The following is a 22220-nucleotide window of genomic DNA, read 5'->3' on the forward strand; positions in this document are numbered from 1 at the left end:
CCACACAAAAGCACTCACTGCAGCCCAGGTGAGCATGGTCTTCTTCAGAGAGCCGAGATCCGTAAAACTTTAGAAGGGGTTACGTTTAGAGATGTTTGTGTGCAGACAGCATCCTCCAAGACACTGGAGAGAGCAGATGCATGCAGCAGATGTGCACATCTGACCACAACCAACCTACTGTCTGGAAGAAGTATGTGCTCTTGTTTTTTCAGCATCAACCCTTCCAACCACACAGAATCAATGAACCCAGTAGCTCCCTTTCTGCAATGTGCTGGTAGATGACTGTCCCTCCATCTGTTCAATACAGTCAACGAAATCAATTGAGGGCCATGTCTTAGGCACAGTGATCAGACTCCATGGAGGGAACCACGAAGGAGAGACAGCATTCAAGGGGCCAAGGGACTCTCAGCTTGGGAGAGTACAAAGAGACAGACGCAAATACCCCTAGGACACAGCAGAGAGTGATCAGTGTTTGAAGATACCCATGAAGGGATGGGGAAAGTGCCATGGGAATTCAGAGGAAGGAATGATTAATTTCAACCCAGAATACAGAAAGACTTCCTGAAGGAGACGGTGCTCAGAAAGACCCTCTACCAGGAGAGGAAGAGGCCGCAGTCCCTGTGTCCTTTGGCCACAACAGCTGTGTAAGCTCGAGAAAGCCATTTCTCTCTGTTTTAAAATGAACCATTTGCCATAAGTGCTTCGCAGCACTGTGGGGATTAAATGAGAACTGATTTAAACGCACATTGGATAAATAAAAGCACCAAATATAAAGCCTTTCATCATCAGAGGGGGTGGGTGGTGGTCTGCCAAACATGGGGGTACAGGGATGATATGAGTGCCTACTGGGCTCCTAACTGCCTCTAGTGATTTCTTTAACAGCCCGCAGTGAGTTTTATTAAAGAGAACCCTAAGTCAGAACATCGAAATTCCTCCTCATTGGAAAAATGAAAGTGTCAACCAGGGAAGTGACTTCCAGTCCTAAGTGACAGGATCAAACTCAGCCCAGCCCTCAGGGTCGCTGGGGGATCGTGTGAGCCTCGGTCTCTCCAGCTCCCAGCATGGGGCTTGGGTTTGATGTTGGCTCAGCAAATACCCATTAAAGGAATGGATGGATGCAGTCTGGACTGCTTTGCAAGGAATTTTACATTCATGGACCATTTTGATCGTTAACCATAAGCCAGAGGAGCAGATAGGACACAATTATTATCCCTGTGAAAGATGGGGAATCGGAGGCTCCCAGGGGGCAAGTGACCATCTGTGTCTAAGCTAGCACTGTCAGAAGGAACCCAGGCCCCTGACTCCTCCTAAAGGAAGGGAAGGTAGGATGGGGAACCCTGCTCCCTGCCCCCTGTGACACCCTCCACTGCAGCTGTAGCAGGCAGATCAGTGCCCTTCTATGTCGTGTGCTGAGGGAGGGCAGAGGAATGGGGCTCAGGGAGACAGTCAAAGCACGTTCAAGGTCAGAGTCACCCTCCCCTTTCATGACCCGCCCCAGCCCCTTGGATAATAGACTACTATATACCTACTCCCAAGGAGATGTTTTATTCTAATAACATTTTTTGTAGCTCCAAAGTTTGGGCAGGGGGTTGGAAGCCACACCCAGCCCCCAGCTGTGTTGCAGGGTACATGGTGACATGCTCATGCTGAGGGGCTCAGAGGCACCCCTACAGTGGCAGGAACCTGGGGCGGGGAAAGAAAGAGAATGTCAGAGGACTCTGAGCTTCTGAAGAGGGGAGTGGATCAGGCAAGAGGAGGTCTGGGACCTTGAGAATAACTCAGTGTGACATTTGTCTCTAGCAGTATGGCCGGGTCAGCTCTGATCCCTGCAGCTGGTGGAGCATTTAGCACTCACCATGGGGGATCTCAATAGTACCATCCACCACCCGTGGCTTTTGCATCACACTGAGGGGCAAGAGCATCATGGGACCCGGGAGAACAGAGTCATTAGCTGGATCAGGTACAGTGAAAGATTAGCCATCAGATCAACCATTTGTGCCTGCTGTCCACTGACTGACAGAAATGGACAGCGGGCAGGTCAGCTTGGATGGGATGAGGGAGGTGAGATCAACCAGAGCATGAGGGTCACAGGGTGGGAAGCCTCAGGGGGTGTCCTGAGCACACAGGAAGGACGTGGGATGGTTAGGTGGACAGCAGGGATAAGACGATGCTAGAGGCAAATTCATCAGCATAGTTTTCAAGCCATAGAATTTAGAGCTGGAAGAAATTTTGGAGATTGTCTAGTCCAGCTTCTGCTGGCACAGCTTAGTGATCAAAGCCCAAGGCAGAGCCAAGACCAAGAACCAGATCTCCCTCCACGCCTCCAACAACTTTTCAGGCTAGTGATCTTCCTAGCAACCTCCAGCCTCCCCTAATTACCGACCCCAGTCCCCCGACTACCGTGGAGCTAGGAATACCTTGGGAGTGCTGCAAGTATTCTTGGGGATTCTAGAGACCACCAATATCCGTCATTCCAGCCAGACATACCTTGTGGGAGTAATGCTGATCCACGATCCTTGCCAACCCGAAATCCCCAATCTTGAGCACAAGGTCTTCTGTGCTGATGAAGATGTTGGCGGGCTTCAGGTCCCTGTGCAGCACGTTGGCGGAGTGGATGTACTTGAGCCCACGGAGCAGCTGGTACATGAACAGCTTGGCATGCTCTTCCGCCAGCGTGCCCTGCTCCAGCAGGCGTGCCAGGTCGGTCTCCATGTACTCCTGGACGATGTAGGCCACGCTGAACTTGAACAGCTCACCCTGCAGGTCGGTGCCCTTGGGCCCGAGCACTTCGTACACTTTGACAATGTTGTCGTGGTCCAGGCGCCGGATGATCTTGATCTCTCGGAGCGCGTGCTTCATGCTGCGGGCGTCGCTCAGGGCAATCTTTTTCACCGCGACCTTCCGGCAGGCCCGGCTGTCCACGGCCGACAGCACTAGACCATTGACACCGAAGCCCAGGGGTCGGAAGTCAACAAAGCGCCCACCGAGGTCATACCCGTAGACACTGGCGATGCAGTCACCCTTCTCAGCCATTGTGGGGTCAGTGATCAGGGGCTGCCCGGGTAACACAGGGGCAGTCAGGAAAGGCCAAGTCTCGGCTAGCGGTCTCCCTCGCACACCTCATTCTGTCAAGTCCCACGACTGAGGGATGTGTTTTCTCCTGGTGAGGTCACTGCCACCAGCTCTCTGGAGACAATGACATATGGCCACGCTCATTGAGCTGTGTTAGTTGGGGGCTCAGGCTATTGTCTTAACCTGCATCGGGAGGGCTGTCCACTAATTCCTGTGTTTCCTGAACTCTCCTTGAAGCTTAGAATGGCTCATATTTCTTTTAAATCTGGCATCTTGAAAAGAAAATCCAGTATCATTATCTAGAGGAATGTCAAGTTTTCTACCACAGTGGACTACAAAGTAAAAATGTAGAATCTCTTTCCTTTAAATACTTTGTTACAAGAGGCTCTTTCTGGTTGAAATGCAAGAGTTGTTTGCCGAGCTGAGCTCCTTTACTTAAGATGGTCCGAAGCTCAGCTGTGCCACAGCCTCTCTCTGTGTTCCAAGCAGTATGCGGGGATCCCATCAATGAATTCTGGAGGCATCCAGGGGCTTCTTTCTACCTCTTCCGCTTCTACCAGCTCACCTTAGATTCCAAAACCTGAGCCAATCTGGTGAGCGCTGGTGAAAAAAGCTGGAGAAACCCGAGCACCTTTCATGAGCTCTACGCCAAGTCACACCTGAGGTTTCAAATGCAGGGAGCTCAGCTGCCAGGCCAGGATCCTCTGGGGCCTTTGGATGTGGGCAGCATCCTCTTTCGCCAGCTCACCCACGCCACTTCGCCTGAGACTGTATTCCACTGCACCCAGAGAGGCTGCAGGAATGTGGCATCTTTCAGACCAAGTCTCCTTCCCTGTCAAAGAAATAACACTGGGTAAATTTCCACACTCTGGCTTCCAACACCTTCCCACTTGCGTCTTTTGTTAACCAGCCCAAGTGTTATTTGATCTGTCCAGCCAGCTGAAACACTGCTTGCTCAGGGGATTCCGGGCTTTGCACTGCCCAGCCACCCTCCTGCTGTGCATTGCACTCCCCTGGAAGAGAGACAAGATGGATTGATTTGATAAGACCATCAGATGTCCTGCCTCTTATGTCAGTGCCGGCTCCCCCAAGGTTAACACATGCAAATTACGGGGGAGAATTATCCCATCTGACCTTTGCAAAATTAATCTGTTTTATGGTTTCCAAACATACACCAGCACTAGCTAGGAAGAGTGAGTATAGAAAGTAACAAGTTGCAGGCAGAAAACAAAGGATGGATACTCTTGTTTTTGCACTTGGGTTCCTTTTCTTCTTTTACAAATGCCTTTGAATATTTATTTATTTATTTATTTGAGACAGAGTCTCACTCCGTCACCAGGCACCAGGCTGGAGTGCAGTGGCGCGACCTTGGCTCACTGCAATCTCCGCCTCCTGGGTTCAAGCAATTCTCCTGCCTCAGCCTCCCGAGTAGCTGGGACTACAGGCGTGTGCTACCACGCCCAGCTAATTTTTTTGTATTTTTAGTAAAAAAGGAGTTTCACCATGTTGGCCAGGATGGTCTCGATCTCTTGACCTCGTGATCTGCCCGCCTCAGCCTCCCGCCTTTGAACATTTTAAGAGAGTTTCACATGGACTGAGATTTGATGACATTTGTATCTCTTGCTTTCCACATAAGTGGAAGAAGCTCATGTACCAAATATTACAAGGAAATCACATTGCCCACCCCCCACCCATAATAAAAGGATTCTCTTTGACCAGAAACCAGGGTGCAGACTTCCTAGTGCTATACCAAGACTGGCATGGGGAGCTGTATTCTTTTTGATGACGGAGATCTCACTGTTCAAAGCAGTGGGTCAAATCTAAACTCCACTGTCCCCGCCCTCTGGTGGCTATTGACTCAAATTACAGGTATAGGAGCTAAGTAGGGGGAAAAAACCCTGCAAAACCAGAAATGTAAATTCAGATCTTTGAAGTAAGGTAATATCATAGCATCTAAGAGAAGGGCAGGTTTTCTAAGTTCATAAAGACCACAGACACACAAAGAAATCTGGCCAGACTGCTGCTTTATTCTCATCATACCGCCGGGCCTCCTGTAGAGACACTTTCCTATCTGAACTCTGCACAACTCTGCAAATGATAAATGAAGCAAAAACAATAGTCAACTCAATGTTCTGGAATTAAGGGGGCAAATCAGGGGACACAGACGATCTGAAATAGTAAACAATCAGATCCCCTGTAAAGACTTCTAATGAAAGAAATTACCAAGGGTCTAGAACATAGTAATTGCTTAGCAGATGTTACCTATTGTTGCTATTTAGTTAAACATTCCCTTACATTTGAGTAAGATGTACTCAATATTCTGATAATTTGTCACATCTTTGGTAATTCTATTCTGCATGTTTTTACTGGGTCCAGGAACAAAACAACCACAGACTTACAGAAATTCAGAGTGGGAAGCAATCTAAGCAAACAAGCCCCACAGTCCTTATCTGGAAGTGGTACTGCCCTCACCTTATTTGACTGGGAGTCAGTATTGGTCCCTAATGGGCAGGGCTGGGTTTGCTAACCATTCTCCTGAGCATTCCCACTTCCATGCCCAAATGCCAACAGCACTTCCCCTGAGAAACATCGATTCTGATCCCAGTTCTCACTTTGCAGGTGACGACCCCAAGGCTCAGAGAGCACCAGCTTAGTGCTTTCAGCATAGAGAGGGTCAATATCCATCTGATGAATGGATAAATGAATACCATTCACTCTGTTTGAGGATGCCTAGCCACTGAGAGACAGTGAACCAGATTCTATGGCCTGTGCTGGTGAAGTCTATCTGGATTTCTAACTCAGGGGACTCGAAGAACCACTGCAGCTCTCCCTTCTCTGCCTCCTTGAATCCTGTTGCCCAAGTCACATAATGGCATCTACACTAAAGCTTCTCTCACTTTCTCTCCACAAGCCTGGTCTGGCTCCCAAGGGAACAGCAAAGAGAAGTAGCTGCGTGTGTGTGTGTGTGTGTGTGTGTGTGTGTGTGTGTGTGTGTGTGTGTGTACTTATGAAGAGATCTGCTTAAGCCTTCTTCCCTTTCCAGCTCCTCCTGGGTTATAAACAGAGAGAGAAATGAGCACCTAAGCAGAGAGGGGATGACATCATAAGCAAGCTGAATGCAGGATTTGCTTGAGATCAGCTGCAATGCAGATAATCTGGGAATAATTAAGAGGTGCTTTATTTTTCAAACTCTTTCCCTCTCAGGCATGGGAGGGCTGTCTCCTCTGAGTGTCATTCTGGTTTTCAGTGGTTTTCCCAACATGCTGTCAGCTTTAGGAGTCAGGTACCATCTCAACGTGGCGAGCCTCGATTCCAGCCACTCCGCCTTTCTTGTGGGCCACTAAATATACTCTTTTAATTCCTGCCTGGTTTCTTTGCTTGTGCCTTCCCAGTTCCTGAAATATTCTCCTGCTTCCCCACCACCCTCATTTGTTGACATCCTACCATTCAGAATCCAAAGTCTCACTGTTTTCCCTAAGGTGTCCATCCTGGTTCTCAATGCCATGTCTCCCTTTTCTAAAGTCCTGTGGCATTCGTGTGTATGCTGTGTTTGGCATTTACCATATATTAGCCTGGGCTGTTCTTTAACTTTTGATATATAGCCATCCTCCAACTAGACTGTAAGCTTCACAAGTAGCTTACAGGGAACAAAGTAGAGCACAGGAAATATCCATGGACTGGAAGGAGCTGAGTACCATTCATTATGTCTACAAAGTGGTGATACCCATGTTTCCTGTGGGGGTCACTGTCCTTTGTGATACTTGCCATGCAACTTGTTCATAGAGAGCATCTCACAATAAGCCCTAACCACTCAGATTAACTAATTTTAATTTCTGAACTTCCATCCTCTTAGTAACATCTTCTGCGTAGATGCTGCCTCTTAGAATTTCAGTGCTCTAATCAGGCAGCCTCTTGTCTGACCATTTCTCTGTTCCCATTTGAGTTTATCGTTACACCTCTCTTCTGAAGCCTCTTCATTTTCTGTTCCCCGCCCCCCCCCCAATTCCTCTGTAATTTGTATTGTAAATCCTTTGCCTTCCTCCCTAGGAGGACTGATTACAAGGCATCCACTATCGAAGACATTTCAAGTTAGTGGTGCATTTCTTGTATGATATGCTGAGAGGGGTGGGCCCATCAGCCCTGGGGAGGAGCAGACTGGCATCTGGAAGTATCCACCTGGGTGGGGGGTGGTTATGGCAGCTCTTGGTGTGATGCAGCTTCTCAGGGCAAAGCCCAAGCATTCTCAATTCAAACGTGGTGGTTCAGAGCTGCTCCACATCACAGGTGTGATTTCAAACCCAGGGAGGTGGCATTCACTGTCTGAGACAGAAAGGTCACGGGTTCAGTCGTGCTTGAATGACACCCAGCAAGAGGAATGCAGGAACTCTTGCAAGGGCAGCCAAGGCATCGTAATAAAACACAGGAATACAAATTTCTACCCTCAGGACTCTGAACAATGGAGTTTCAGCGTGTAACTGTTTTCTCACTAACCCGGGCAACAGCGTATTTGAGGCTAATTAACTGTTCTCTCACTCATCCAGCCTTTTAATAAGCGGAGGCAAACCAGAGATGAGACGGTGTGTGCCAACTGTCCCTTTCTGGGATTCCTGGGGCTCTGGTTTATAAATCAGCTTTGGAAAGTCTAAATTTAGCCTCACCTCCCCGTCTGCTCAGATCCTCCCAAACCTCGTGCTGTCGACTTTCCACAGGAACCAGCTCCCCAGCAAGGGGCTGACATTTCACAGACGCTGCTTTCTTCCCTCTCCTGAACACTCTGAAACTTAGAGGAAGCCCTTCCGCCATGGAGGCGACATTCCCAGCTGAGCAGGCTATGCACTGCACAGTTGTAGGTATCACCATTCATATCATAGTCAGTCTGACTCCAAGGCTTGTGACCCTAGTGAGTCACTGTAGTCCATATGAATGAAGTTCTCTAGACCAGGGAATGGCAAACTTTGTCTATAAGGAGCCGGAAAATGAATATTTTCATGTTTGTAGGACATACAGCCTCTGTTGAAACCACTCAACACAACTTGAATCTGCCTTTGTAGCACAAAAGCAGCCACAGACAATACCCGAACAAATGAGCATGGCTGCATTTCAGTAAAACTGTATTTACAAAAATACGTGCTGGGCCAGATTAGGGCTGTGGGCTGCAGCTCGTGGACCTCTGTTCTAGACTCCACGGGAACATCCTCCAGTTCATTTCCACCCGGGCCCCTTTCTGGCTCCTCCTGCACTGTCCTGTCTCCTTCCTCTTGGACTCAGTCTTCATGTTGCCACTCATGGTGACACCATCTCACCCTGCCCTCCTAGGGAGCTACCCTCAAGGTGAGGCTTAGTTCAGTTCATCTGCAAATTTGATGCCCCCAGAGCCCAGCTCTCAGCTTTCCAAATGCTACCTAATCTGGCCTCAAGGTCCCTTCTAGTTCTGCAATTCTATGGGACGGCTGATGTGCCTCACCCCTCAACCGCACTTGCATTTTAACAGAAGCCTTCTGGAGAGATGGCAAAGGGGACGTGATGAAGGTGGCGAAACTGCATGTACTGAGGGTTTATCGCAGGTCAAAGGCGTCACCTGATTATTTCCGTTGGGTCTCACGACCACCTGTGAGGTTGATAGCATTCTCCATGGAGCTCCGAGAGGGAAGTGATTTGCCCGGAGTCATCCTCTGGCAGGTGAAGAATCTGGGATGTCAACTCAGGTGGGTCTGCAGCCAAAGCTCATGCTCTAATCACCATAATATCTCAGCCCCAGTGAGTGACTCTTACCACAAACCATCTAGGCTCAGTGTGAGTTTTCGGGCCCAGTGAGGGAAAAATGTGGGGTAGGCACACCTTGGTGTTTGTCTCAAAGCAAGAGGTAGCCACCTTTTCAGGCTGTGTTCAACCCAGTATAGAGGCCACAGTAAGCCCATTCTATGAAAAGAGAAAGTGAGGCATAGAACGTTGAAATAATGTTTAAAGTAGAGTAAGAAAAATCTTGAGTTTAAGCAACTACACCCCCACTTTCCACCACGTTCTTGACCTCTAACTGTGAACCTCAGCCAAGCTGGAACCCACGGCACTGGGACTGGTCATCCTTGGGATGAGCTGGCTGTCTCACAGGCATCCTGAGTAGCACAACCTGTAGCCAACACCGACAGTGGCCACCTACACAGGAAACATCTCTGCTTCCTCCTTACGAACAAACCAGGTCTGCTTCAGCCATCAGACGGCTGAGCGCAACCCAGGAATGACTCATAGTGGGTCTACACCAGGGTTTCTCAGCCTCAGCACCATCAGCACTTGAGCCACATAATCCTTAGCCATGGGACTGTCCTGTGCACACTTGCGTGTTTAGCAGCATCCCTGGCCTTGGCCTCCTAAATGCCAGCCACATCCCCAAGTTGTGACAACTGAAAGTGTCTCCAGACACTGACCAACAAATCACCTGTGGGGGAGGCAGAAAATCACCTCTGGTTGAAGATTACTTGTCTAAATCAGCAGTTTTCAACAGGGTTGGTGTTGGCATTGAGCGGGGTGCCTCTGACTCAAGGTCAAGCTGTTGGCCAGGGCTGCAGTCATCTCAAGGCTCGAATGGGGGGAAGATCTGCTTCCAAGCTCACTCAGGTGACTACACGATGACTCCGGGCTCGGCTTCTGCAGTGCGGTTCTCTCCATGTTTTGTGGGACTGTACCACATACGATTGCTGGAAGTTGAACAACTCTGGTCCTAACCCACTAAATGCCAATAGTGCTCCCTAGTCCCTGGGTCAGACTCACATTTCCCAGAGTCCCAGGAGGCGATGTCATCTCCCAAACCCACCTCTGTTGAGGACCATGAATCTAAACCAACTGTGGTAATACAATTCCCTCTTGGCAGTGATTGCTTTCGGGTGGTCATATGATCCTGTCCTGGACAACAAGCCTTAAGGGAAAGTCTGCTGAGGGGGTCCTAAGGGAAAAGGTTTCCTTCTTAAGCAAGAAGAAACCCTACTTCCTATTTGCAGATGTGGTTGTAGAGGAAGTGGTGTTGGTGCTGCAGCAGCTGCCTTGAGGCCACGTGGGTAGGTGGCGGAGGAGCATGGGACCTTGCTGGCATCGCTGAGGAGCTGAGCCACGCCTGCAACTACCCACCTCCAGCTTTCTTGCCAAGAGAGACTGTGAAGCCCTACTGCTGTTGAAGACATTTTTGCTTTGGACCTTTACATTATTTTTTCACTTGAGGGGCTGAGATGATCTAACGACAGTAACTTGCCCTTTGGGAAGGAGGGAACTCCCCACCCAGCATCTGATGTTCCTTCTGTAAATATCTCCCTCAATTCTCTCCTCTAACCACCCCACCTCAGAGAGATGAAGCGTTCCCTAGTCCCTGGGTCAGGCACATGGTTGGTCTAAATGCAAAGTAAAGAGATGTAGAACACATAGCTTCTGACCTCAAGGAGCTTATATTCATATTGGGGGAGTGGAACCACAGCAATAATTATGGAAACAATGCAGGAACATTCAGGGACTGTGTGATCGCTACTGTAAGTGCAGCAGGAAGTGGGGTGAGTCTGATCAGAGAGGGTCCTGGAGGATGTGGAAGGCAGCTTCCCAGATGGCCCAGTGATCCTGGTTTTCAGGCCCTGGGCCACCCCCTCCCCTTAAGTGGGTGCTGGAATTCCCTTAAGTGGAATAGAATTTGGTAGCAGGAATGGGATGCCACTTTGGAGACCAGGTTATAAAGAGCCTGTAGCTTACATCTCAGGTAACCACTCTCTCCTGTTCGCTCTTGGGGAAGCTGCTGCTCCTTCCCGAGGCAGCCCTGTTGGGAGACTCCTGGGAGTTCTCAGAAATGGATCTGCTGGCCACTGCGTGCATGAGCTTGGAGGCAGCCCTTCCCCGAGTTGAGCCCTGAGTGAACTACAGCCCCACCAACAACTTGACTGACACCTCAGGAGACACCTCGAGTCAGAGGCACCCAACTAAGCTGTGCCCAGTTTCCTGACTCTCAGGAGCTGCGTGGTAATTAATGCTGTTTTTAAGCCAATAAATGTTGGGACATTTGTTACACAGCAATAGCTAAGTAACGGAGAGGAAGCGCCTGGAGATCTGCATTTCTTGACTTTCTAAAATGGAGAAGCAGCCTTGGAAAGTCCCCTTGGGTCTGGGGTCCTGGGTCTCACCTGGCATGGATCTCATTTGATTCCAGAGCCAGATAGAACTGTGGAGAGGAGGGGAACCTTATCTTTCTGTTTTCACTGATGTAACCCAGAGTCCAGGGCGGTGTCTGGCACTCAGAGAGGGATTCAATAAATAAATATCAGTGGACACAGCAATGGCTCCGTGTTTGCAGTAAGATTTTGGTCATGACAAAGTACAACCCACATGGAAAGATAAATTTAAAAAGCATCCCTGAGGCCCAGAAAAGAAAGCTTTTTAAATCCCTTTAGAGCGAGCAGGGGCTGAAGGCAGGAGTTCAAGGGGGGAGGCCGCACAGGTCCCCAAAAGCACGAGGACCAGAGGCATTTCCTCACCGAAGAAGGAACTGCTGCGTAGTCACTGATCTTTACCATTGAGACTCAGCCAGGTCTCACTATCAGCGAGGGCAGAGGGACCCCCAGGAATCAGGAGAAACAACTTTTCCTGGCCTTCCTGCTTTTGAAATTAAGTGCTGCTCCCTCCACCCTGGAGGTGTGCAGGCTGCAGTGGTTCACGTGAAGTGACCTGTGCATGCTCGGCAACTCGTTTTCCTTTGCAGAAACCCTGATGCATGGGCAGATGGCTGCTCCTAATGGTGCTGCCCGTGATGCCAATCTCGGGCTGCATCCCCTATGCCAGGGCCTCTCTCATGCCCAGCACCACTCCCAGCCCAGGACCTGGGATGACCCTTCACACACACCAGCCAGCAGGACACCAACCGACCGGAGCCAAAGCCCAGCTTAGTCTCAAATAAACAGGTTTCAAGCAGAGGAGCCACTGACAGGCTCTGCTGCCCAGGACGGGCCCCAGGTGAGCCTTCTCCCCCTGGGTCGCGTGAGCCTGGGGTGACTGCACACATCTTAACGTCCCTGGGAGGCAGTGGTGCCACCCACCCTGGATCGTGTTTCTCTTACACAGTTTTTTAAAGAACACACCTGTGGGGACACTGCTGAGAAAGACACAGGAGGGGACCCTGTTGTCTTCATCTCTCTGAGGTGGGGTAGTTAGAGGAAAGAATTGAGGGAGAAATTTACAGAAGGAACATCAGATGCTGGGTGGGGCGTTCCCTCTTCCCCAAAGAGCAAACTCGAGGAGCATTTGGGCTTTGCTGTTTTTCCTTTTGAAAATTACGTAACCAGCCAGGGAGAACAAAGCCTTCCCATGCCTCTCAGTGATACTAAAATAGCACGGAGAGAAATTCCGGCTGCCTCATCGGAACTCCAGCTCCACATCAGCAAAGCTGGGGAAGGGGAGCATCTGGGTCCCTGTGTGGGAAGTGTGGGTGCTGGTGGCTGCAGGCACAGTGCCAGCTGCAGACTCTCCGGCCCAGGATGGAGGCTGAGAGTCCCGCTTCTCGTCCACAAGTGTGCAAGGGAGCGTGTGCACGCAGGTGTGTAAATCCTTCTGATTTTAAATGACTCCTACAACATTTAACCTTTGCAGATTCAAGAAGAAACTTCTTGTTCTCGTTTTTAAGGAAGGAGATCCAAGCTAGCAGAAGATGGTGGCCTCTTTCAAAATCTAAATCAGTGCAATTATGACTTCAGTGGCTAAATAAGGTGAGGCCCTATTTGGGGCTGGCTTTGTTTGGGCTGTGTTCTGAGGGGAAGTGATCCCAGCCAGTCTGAGCTTCTCAGAGGCAGAGGCTGTGCCTTTAATTCTCCCACACTTACCTCAGTACTTATTGAACAGTGCCTGCAGGCCACTGTGCCTTCCCTGCTTTGGGAGATACCTCTGTGAGCCCACATTTAATAAGCCATCATGGGAATGCAAAAAGTCCCATGGCAGCTCAGTGTTCAGACCTGTGCTTTCTTGCCAAATCTGGGGGCCCATTCATGGGACCACTTACTTTCTACCTGCAGGGTTAGCCCATGGCAGGAATGCTCAAACATCTTTGGCTTGTAGCTACACACATCTGTATCCTCTTGCTTCAGACCAGAAATGGCAAATGTGTGCTGCATATACTATTATTACTCCATGGTGTGCCTATGGCAGACATTGATAATCAGTCATGACTCTCTCCCGATCAGCCAGGAGAATCCAAAAGTCCTTCTAAAACAGCTCTCCCGAGAGCCTCTGCCAAGTACCCAGAGCTGGCACTTACTTGGGCAAAGCCTGTCTGCATAGGTGGCCTTGACTCTGACCTCATGCTCCCATTGCTAACCGGGCTCTTTCTTTGTCTCTGGCACCAAGCTCTGCCTTGTTCCCCAGGCACACAGTACAACTCAGCTGGCATATATTGAGAGCCTCCTAGGTGCTAGGGATAGTCATACACATTCGACAACATTTAAATTGAAGTTTCATTAGTTACACTGTGAGGTAGGTGTAACTCTTCTTAGTAGATTAATCAACTCAGCACAGTGCGTGGTACACAGTAGGTACTCTGCAGGTGCCCGTTCTCCTCCCCTTCCATTTTGCAGAGTCGAAATGACTTTCTCAAGGTCACACACTACAAGGCAGAGTCTGGGTTCTAATCCAGGTTTGGTTCCAACACCAGCGACCTCTGTCATCTCCCACGGGGTTTCCTGTTACGGAGCACTCTTGAGCATCCTTGAGTTCTTGCTTCCATTTTTCCATTTTTCCCAGTTCCTTGGGGAAGGATTGACCTTGCTTCGTTAACTCATCAGAGGTCTTCTCACTGTCTCTAGCCTCTGATCTCATCTCCCTGAACTCTACTCACGGGCCATAAAAGATCTCGGTTCAGCCCATAGATAATGTCCTGTTTCCCTTGCCTCTGGGCCTTCACACTTGCTGTTCCTTTTGTCAGGAAAACCTGTTCTTTTTGTTAGGGAAACTGCCCCCCTTCTCTTCATCTGGTTCTTTCTTTTTTTTTCTTTTTGAGACTAGGGTCTCGCTCTGTCACCCAGGCTGGTGTGCAGTGAGTCATAGCTCACTGCAGCCTCAAACTCCTGGGCTTAAGAGATTCTCCTGCCTTAGTCTCCCGAGTAGTCAGGACTACAGGTACAAGCCACCATGTCCAGCTGGGTTTTTCTTTTTTTAAACTTTTGTAGACATAGGGTTTTACCATGTTACCCAGGCTGGTCTAGAACTCCTGGGCTCAAGCAATCTTCCTGCCTCAACCTCCCAAAGTGCTGGGATTACAGGTGTAATCCACACCGAGCCACTCATTCTTATTCATCCTTTAGGTCTAAGTTTAAATGTGCCTTCCTTCGGGAAGCCTTCCCTGATGTTTCCTTTCCCTTTCCAGACAAGCTTATCTGTTCAGGCTGTGTCCCCCTCTCAGAACTTTTATGTCACTTTTCTCTGTTTCAGTTTTAACTGCTGTGTTTGGTGTTTGACTGGAAGTGCAGGGAGGGCAAGGGCTTCATCATGTGCATCCTCTATTCTCAGCACCTAATTCCTAACCTATTGCATCAATAACATCTGAGCAGTGCAAATGCATTCTCAGAAGCTCCATATTCCACATCGTCATTTACAAATTCAAATTTGTAATACTCACTTCTTTCTACCCCTTGAGGGGTACCAACCAGACATGAGAATTTCACAAGTCTTATCTGATTTAAATCCTGGATTCAGTCCCTTCACATTTCACAGTTCTTGACTTCCTTCCACCCAGCCCAGCCTGCCTCTCGCCCAGGCGTGCCGGCTCCTTATCCAGCTGACGCACGTGCATGGCTACCTCCTACTATTCCCGGGGAGGCTAATCATTTGCAGGGGTTATGCTCAGAGGCAACAAGAAATCATTCCTAAAGCAGAAAAAAAAAAAGCAATTCCTCTCCCAGAGATTGCATCTCCCTGTTTTCCAGTGACAGAAATCACATTTTGACAGCTCAGGTCAACAATCCCCAGACCATACAGGGCTATCACAGTCCAGGAAAGCCAGGAGGCCTGGATTCTGGTCCTGCTGCTGCCTATGAGCACTGCAGCAAGGAGTCTCCTCTCTGTGAGGTAGGAATAACCACATTGCCCATTACTCATGGGAGAAGAACAAACGGGCTGGCAATACTGAGTAAGTACAGTCATGACCACAACCCAGTTACACCAAAATGAACAGCACCCATCCTGACATTAAGTGGGCTGTCGGGGCTGGAAGTGTGAGTCCTTTTCATGCCTTGGGCAAGTCTCAGCATGCCTCCAATAGTGGGGTGGCCTTCACATAGAAGAGCTGAAACCACCGCACATGCATTTTGAGTTTCTTTTTTTTAAATTGCATTTTAGGTTTTGGGGTACATGTGAAGAACATGCAAGATTGCTGCATAGGTACACACATGGCAGTGTGGTTTGCTGCCTTCCTCCCCTTCACCTACATCTGGCATTTCTCCCCATGCTATCTCTTCCCAACTCCCCACCCCGCACTGTCCCTCCCCTATTTCCCCCCAACAGACCCCAGTGTATGATGCTCCCCTCCCTGTGTCCATGTGTTCTCATTGTTCAACACCCGCCTATGAGTGAGAACAGGCGGTTGAGTTTCTTTTCTGTGAGAGTTGGGAATGGAGACTGGGGGGGATCAGGCTACATTATCCCTCTCTTTTCTTTCGGCACATGCAGAGACATCCAGCCTGGGGTGTGGGGTACTGAGGAATGAATCTACAGTGAACTGCCACCTGGCTAACCAAGTCCATTAGAGAGACACCATTCGCTGGGTTCTGACTTTCAGACTCTGCCGCATGTGTTCGCTGCCCTCCCTTCGGCCCTCCTCTGTGAGTGCCTCCTTCATGGAAAGGTTATAAAACCCTGAGAGTCAGACCCACATGCCACAGAGATCACATGGCAGGGATGTGAGCGCTGGAGAGGAAATGTGGCGCTGTACACTTGTTTTTGCACTTTGCTCCCTGCTCTAGCCGGAGAGACACCAGGGAGCGCTTTGGTCTCCCAGGAACAAAGAATCCCCTGCAGGCCTGTAACGCATTCCACATACCCACAAGCCTCACAGCCGTGATGGTCAGGGCCCGTGGGAGGCCATCGGACCCCAGTGCACGCGGTGAGGGAGGGAGAGAAGTGGTCAGCTTCCAGGTGAAGAGCTCCCTGGAGGGAGAAGATGGCAAGGCATGAAGCTCCACAGCCTGGGAGGGGAGTAGACAAGAAAGCAGTGGAGCTCATGGAACCAGGGAGATGGGCAGTGGAGAACCTACTCTGAGCTCTCAGACAGGCGAGGTAAAGAACAGGAGCCTCGATGAGGACATGGCTTCCCAAGAAGCACCTGCGTTCCTTGCTGGTTTGACTTCATGGTGAAAAAGGTGACCATCCAGCCTTCAGGCATTAGTCAGTTCACATAAATTAAGAGCAGGAACACAGGCAATGAAGTGCAGAAAAGGGAAAGGACCCTTCCAAGGTCACTCCTGTTTTTGGAGCAGGCCCGTTCCATTTTGGCATTTCTTGGGCTTCAGGCTGATCTTACGGGGTGTCCGCTATCAGGTGAGGAAGGGGAACCTGACCCAGCCAGGAAAGGCTCATGTATGGCCAGGACTGGCCAACTGCAAAGGACCAGCTCCTCTTCCTCAAATAATTAAGTCAGAACTTTCTATGAGGAAACAAAGAGTCACATGTGGTCCATAAGGCAGCGGCTACCAGCATTCCAAACCAGAATCCTCTCCCTTCACTAGACCAGAGCTGGAGCCAGGCTGCCCTCAGGGAGTGATGGCAGGAGGGGACTGGAAATTAGCCCTGTTGTGCTAGTACAGCACCTGGCCTCCACTGGGGCCCAGCCAGTGCTTGCTAGGTGGGGAGAGCATCGATTCATTCTACTGTGAGATTGGAGAGCCAAGAACCCTTAAGGCCAGGTACAAAAGATACTTCTGTTTAGGTATAATCAAAACAGTGAATTAATCACGGGAATGTGGATGGTCTCATGCCTACATGCATCAGTGGGAAATAAGACATTCAGGATCCCATGATACGAGCCAGGGTGCGGGTCCAGGCTGGGGGAGCAGAGCTGGTGGAGGAGCTAGGGAGAGGAAAAGAGAGAGAAAGGGAGGGGGTAGCGGAAGGGGGCAATGGGTAGAAAGAGGTCAAGAGTGAGGAACATGGCGGGACCTTACTTCCAGCCCCAGAGGCAGCTGCCCGCCTTCTTTCTGAGTTGCTTGGCCGTCATTAACACTCGGGACACACAGACAGATTATTCTCACTGCCTGGGAGCCTTGGATATACACATTTGATATAGTCCTCAGTGCAGAAAATGCTGCAACCTTGACAACAGCAGCTGCACATTAGCTGACAAATGCAATCCTGCCGGCAGCCAAGAACCCCACGGTTCTCCCAGGTACTGGGAGTCTGGAGGAACCGGATTTAACCTGCACAGTGCAGTTACTTCACTGGGAACCCAGATCAGGGCTGGCGCCCCAGCCAATGCACTTGGACGTTTGGCCTGCAGCAGGCTGGATGCTGACGCACTAAAGCATTCCTTTGCTTCTACACACTCCAGATAAATGAACCTCAGGGTTTTATGAGTTCTCAAGAATCAGCAGAAACCAGGCTCTGTCTTCCTGGGGTCCTTTTGTGCTGGGAACAAGAGGAAGTCAATGGGTTTGGGGAGGGGGCTGCCTGGGGAAGGTCTCAGCCACCTCCCTGGCTTAAGTATAGTCCTACTTCCAAGCTACCCATTGGGAGGAAGAGTACTTGATAATATTGCCTTTAACCCAATGCCATGGGCCAGGGCAAGTTGGGGCTTAGAAAAGTACTTAAGGTAGTCAGCTTACATGCATCATGCACAGAGCTTCCTTAAGAAACACACCTGAAGAGGTAAAGGCTGGACAGGAGAAGGAGGGGCTGGATCAGGTCAGCATAGGCAGGAGGAGCTGTCTCTCCCGTGCTGGTCACTTCCCACCTGGAGGAAGCCAGGTGAGGCTGCTGTCACCCGGCATGGCAGTGGGGGACAGAACCCTCACCTTTCCAGTGCAAACCTTCTGGGTGGGAAGCAGATTGCTTTTAGAACTAGGCTTTATTATACAGCCAATGACAAAATCATTTTCTTTTTTCAAGGAGTGATGTCAATTGTTTTTTGTTCTGAATCAATTTCCACCACCTGAATTGCAAATTAGGATCCCGAGTGTGGGCAGACAGAGGGTCTGAGGACACCTCAAGAGGCCTAGCCCCAGAAAGCCTGAAGAGCAACCCAATGGGGGTCCCCCATGGGACTGAGCCGGGGACTCCTGGGGGGTCAGATCACCGGGGCTGAGGTGGAAGATTGGCACTCAGGGCCTACCCCGTCCCTAGGTTTAGTTTTATATAAGGCAAGTGCTTCTCTGACATAAAAGAAAAAGCAAAACAAATCAGTGACTCTGAGAGTGATCCTTTCCACCCTATGGATAACTCTGTCCTTTCTTTGACATGAATACAGAGAGGCGTGGAATCCCAGCTTCAACTCTACCCTCACCCAGGCTCCAAGGACGTACGGCTCCCTTTGCCTTCCTTTGAGTTGTCAGCAAAGGTGGCTGGGAGTAAGGCCTGGGACAGTCTTGCTGACCTTCCCCCATGAGGCCACCTCCCAGGGCAAGTGTGTGAGGGTTGTGAGCAGGGTTAAGGTCATAGTCAAGCCGGGAGGTGAAGTCTTGTCGGGGAGATACTACAGCCTGTCCCCTTCCGTCCACAGGCCCAGAACATCTCTAAATACCTAGATCCACATCATGCCACCTCTAGCTTTTGCCCCCTGCAGGAGCTGGGTGTGAGAACAATTCACTTTTGCTTTCCTGCAGCAGAGAGCACCGAAGGCTGTGGCATCCCTCCATGGATGTGTTCAGGAGAAGCCCTGCAGTGCTCTCTGCCTCCCTCCTGCATCCCCCGCAGGCCCTCCTCCTTGCCTCAGTGATTCTTAAACACATCTGTTCATTTCATTCTGCGGAGAAGGTTTCTTGAAGAGCTCTCCACTGCCCCACAAGTTTTTCACGTGCAAACTCCTTACACAGCCCCCACGGCCATGCCTGCCCCCGTCTTCCCCACTCTCCAGAGGCTGCCTCCCACACCACAGCCACACAGCATGGGGTGATCTTCCCTGACTCACCACATTCTCCACACATGCAGGGCCACCAGTTTGTGACCCTGCCCTCTCTGCTTGCTTGGAGCAACCCTGCTCATGCTGTGCTGAAATGTCACCCTCATGCCTTCACAGTTAACATCCTCCCAGTTCAGAGCACAATGCACAAGCTCGGAGTGCTTCTCTCTGTCTCTCTCTCTCTCTGGGTCTTTCTTTCCACCATACTGGGAATCTCAAGAGCAAAAGTGTGCTTTCTAGATTTACCCTTATACCCCCAACCATGTGTGGTTCCTGGCATGTGGTAGATGCTCAATAAAAAGTTGATGAATAAAAGATGATGCAGGGGCAGTAACGGGTCTAGGGACTTGAAAGCAGCAAGTGTTTGGAAGAGGTGTTTGGGGGAAGTGAGTCGTAAAGGTGCCCTTCCCTGGAGGGTGTGACTTCCTGGGGGAACCATGGTCAACTCTCTAGGATGCCAGCAGGGTTCTAAGAGGACAGGAGGAACAGTGGAATGAATGGTTGAACACTGCACACCAGGTGGGGCTCACAGAATACAACGGCGCAGCAGGCAGGAGATGAGGCAAAGGGTGGAGGGTGAGGAGGTTAGGGAGGAGCTGGGCGAAGTGTGGAAAGAGGAGTAAACTCAGTAGGGGTGAGAGAGTTCAGTTGCACCCAAAGAAGCTGGGAACAGAGACGGGAGTGGGCTGAAGGTGGAATCCTGGTAACGGCACGCACTCTCTCAGGCATCCCACACAGGCAAGGCTTCAAACCACACAGTAGGACGACCAGCTTAAAACAAAGCCTGGGCAGCAATGGCACGCCACTCCCTCGGGTGTTCATTTCCTTTTCTTCTTCTCCAGCCTTTCCGATCATCACAGGGACAAGCTCAAGATGCTGGATCCAGGTTGTTCACCCAAACCGAGCGCCAGTTACATCCTCAGGCTCGTTTCTCAGCCTCCCTCCCTCAGGAGCAGTCACATCACATGACATTGTGTAGCTTACAGACCATCTTCAATCAATTCTCCTTAACGAATCATTTTGCCTGATTCTTCTGGAAGCCTCAGCTGCCATAGACAGTTCTTTTATTGTTTGGTAACCCCATGGGTAGCAATAAAGTTGAGATGAAAACACATTTGCAGAGCAACTTTCACTGTCCAAAGCACTTGCATGTAGCATTATTGAATATTTAATACTTTCATGTAATATTTATCGAGCATCACCATGTACCAGGCAGTGAGGATCCAGTCTTGGGCCCCATGGAACTAACAGTCTGGGGGCGGAGGGGCAGGTGTGATGCAAATAATGGCAAAAATTGTGACTGCAGATGATTACAACCGTGATAAGTATCTGATGGAAAAGTCCAGGATGGAGGTAGCAAGGAGACGATGACTTTGGGGGAAACAGCAGGCTCCATGAAGAAGTGACATTTAAATGGAAGAGTGAGTAGAGGGTAATCAGGAGGTGGGCAAAGGTCCATACACGACATTGAGAAGTCTGTTGCTAGGGGAACAGAGAGATGGCTAGAGGGATGGGTCCTGCGGGGCCACGGGAGGCCACAGGTAGAAAAACGAGGTTCAGGAGAGAAGTGGGACTGCAGGGGGATGACCTATGTGCTCCCCTCTGAGAAAGCTTGAGCAAGGGTAGTCATCATTATCTGTCCTGTGAGGACACAGATGCTTCCTGGTTGGGACCGCTGGAGCCCTGGGGACAGAGATCACTGCAGGCCCTGCTGGAAGTCCTTGCAGTCCCCAAGCCCCTGCAGTTCCATCTCGTCTATGCTTGGCCCCGCTCTGCTCCATTCCATGCTCCCAGTGGGAGCCCTCACTCGGGATGGCCAGCTCCAGGGTGCTTCTGGGGTACAGAGTACCCAGGGACAGAGTAGAATGAAGTCACTCTGACCACCACTTACAGCCAAGGGTAAGTGACCCTTGCAGTGCCTCATTTAAAAAAAGTAAAGATGCCCATGGGAGTTGCTGGCAACTGATGGGAGAAGGCAAAGCCCCATGGAGGAAGAGCTTCAGCGACAGCCGTGGCTGGAGAGGGGAAGGGGAATCTCTGAGGGGAGGTGACTCCAGGGGCAGTACAGCTGAGAACCTTTGGCTTAAAAAAGACAACACTGGGCTCAAGTCTGACCTCTGCCACTTACAGATGCTGTGATGTTGAGCCTCAGTTTCCTCACCGGTTAGCTGGAATCGATGCCTTCCATTTTTATCCCACAGGGCTTTTGTAAGAGTTAAAAGCAACAGCTATGAAGTCAGTGTGAAAAGTAAAAATACCACACAAAAGATGGCATTTCAGCCATCTATAGCTATCATATAGCTATCATTTACCTTCTAAACCAGACAGTAAGAACAAGAAACTATGGGCTTCATCTCATTTAACTTCAAAATGACACTCCTAGGAACATGCCATTATCACCTCTACCTTACACCTGGGGAAACTGAGGTATGTACAGGTTTAGAAACTTGCCCGAGCACACCCATCTGGAAGGTAGAGGAGCTGGGCCCCAACCCCAGCCTTCCACGCTCTGACACCATGCCCTCAGCCATTAGGCTCTGCTGAGTGAATTCAATGCCCAGGACATCTACTAAGAGCTGTCCAGACCATGGGTCGGTGTGCTGACAGACACAGATAAACTCCCATTAGCTTGCCATGGGCCCCTTGACAAGGGACCGCCCTTCTCCCGCTCTGCTTCCTTTTGAGGTAAGAACAGTAATCGCGTAAGTGGGCTTGTTGTAGAAAAAAAAAATTAAAACAAGATAACTGTGGCTCCCACTGCTGATGTGAAATGGCTGTGACGGTACATGGTGTTTAATAATCACCCACGTTCATGCATTGATTCTCATATACCCAACTCTCCTTCAACCCAAACACAGCAAAATCATCTCTGCCAGCGTCGAACGCTCATGGTGCTGTCATTTCTGAGGCCACTATGGATGGCCCGTTGGCATTCATCTCTCTTTAATCCCATTGCTGCGGATGTTCAGTAGAAAGCTCCCTCGCCTCCGAGCCCCTCTTTTGCCACATCCCGCCTCCCACCAGTCCTCCCTGC

The 22220-nt window shown here is 50.1% G+C and overlaps 1 protein-coding gene and 1 long non-coding RNA gene across 4 annotated transcripts in view; one reads left to right on the forward strand and one right to left on the reverse strand.

Annotated features, from left to right (window-relative positions):
- The window catches only part of MAPK4 (mitogen-activated protein kinase 4), a 169856-nt gene that overhangs the window by 62053 nt on the left and 85583 nt on the right, over positions 1 to 22220 (reverse strand). For all 3 annotated transcript variants that reach the window (XM_010336805.3, XM_003926070.4, XM_074383431.1), the window contains exon 2: positions 2488 to 3904. In XM_010336805.3, the coding sequence (XP_010335107.2) occupies positions 2488 to 3033 (546 nt within the window). In that variant the 5' untranslated portion in view covers positions 3034 to 3904. The remainder of the gene's footprint in view (positions 1 to 2487; positions 3905 to 22220) is intronic.
- LOC141580931 (uncharacterized) lies at positions 12435 to 20301 on the forward strand. Its single transcript, XR_012513355.1, has 3 exons — positions 12435 to 12628; positions 12716 to 12797; positions 20029 to 20301. It is a non-coding gene; the product is annotated as an uncharacterized LOC141580931 (long non-coding RNA).

The sequence above is a fragment of the Saimiri boliviensis genome, chromosome 13 (genome assembly GCF_048565385.1).
Source record: "Saimiri boliviensis isolate mSaiBol1 chromosome 13, mSaiBol1.pri, whole genome shotgun sequence".
In the NCBI taxonomy this organism is placed as follows: domain Eukaryota; kingdom Metazoa; phylum Chordata; class Mammalia; order Primates; family Cebidae; genus Saimiri; species Saimiri boliviensis.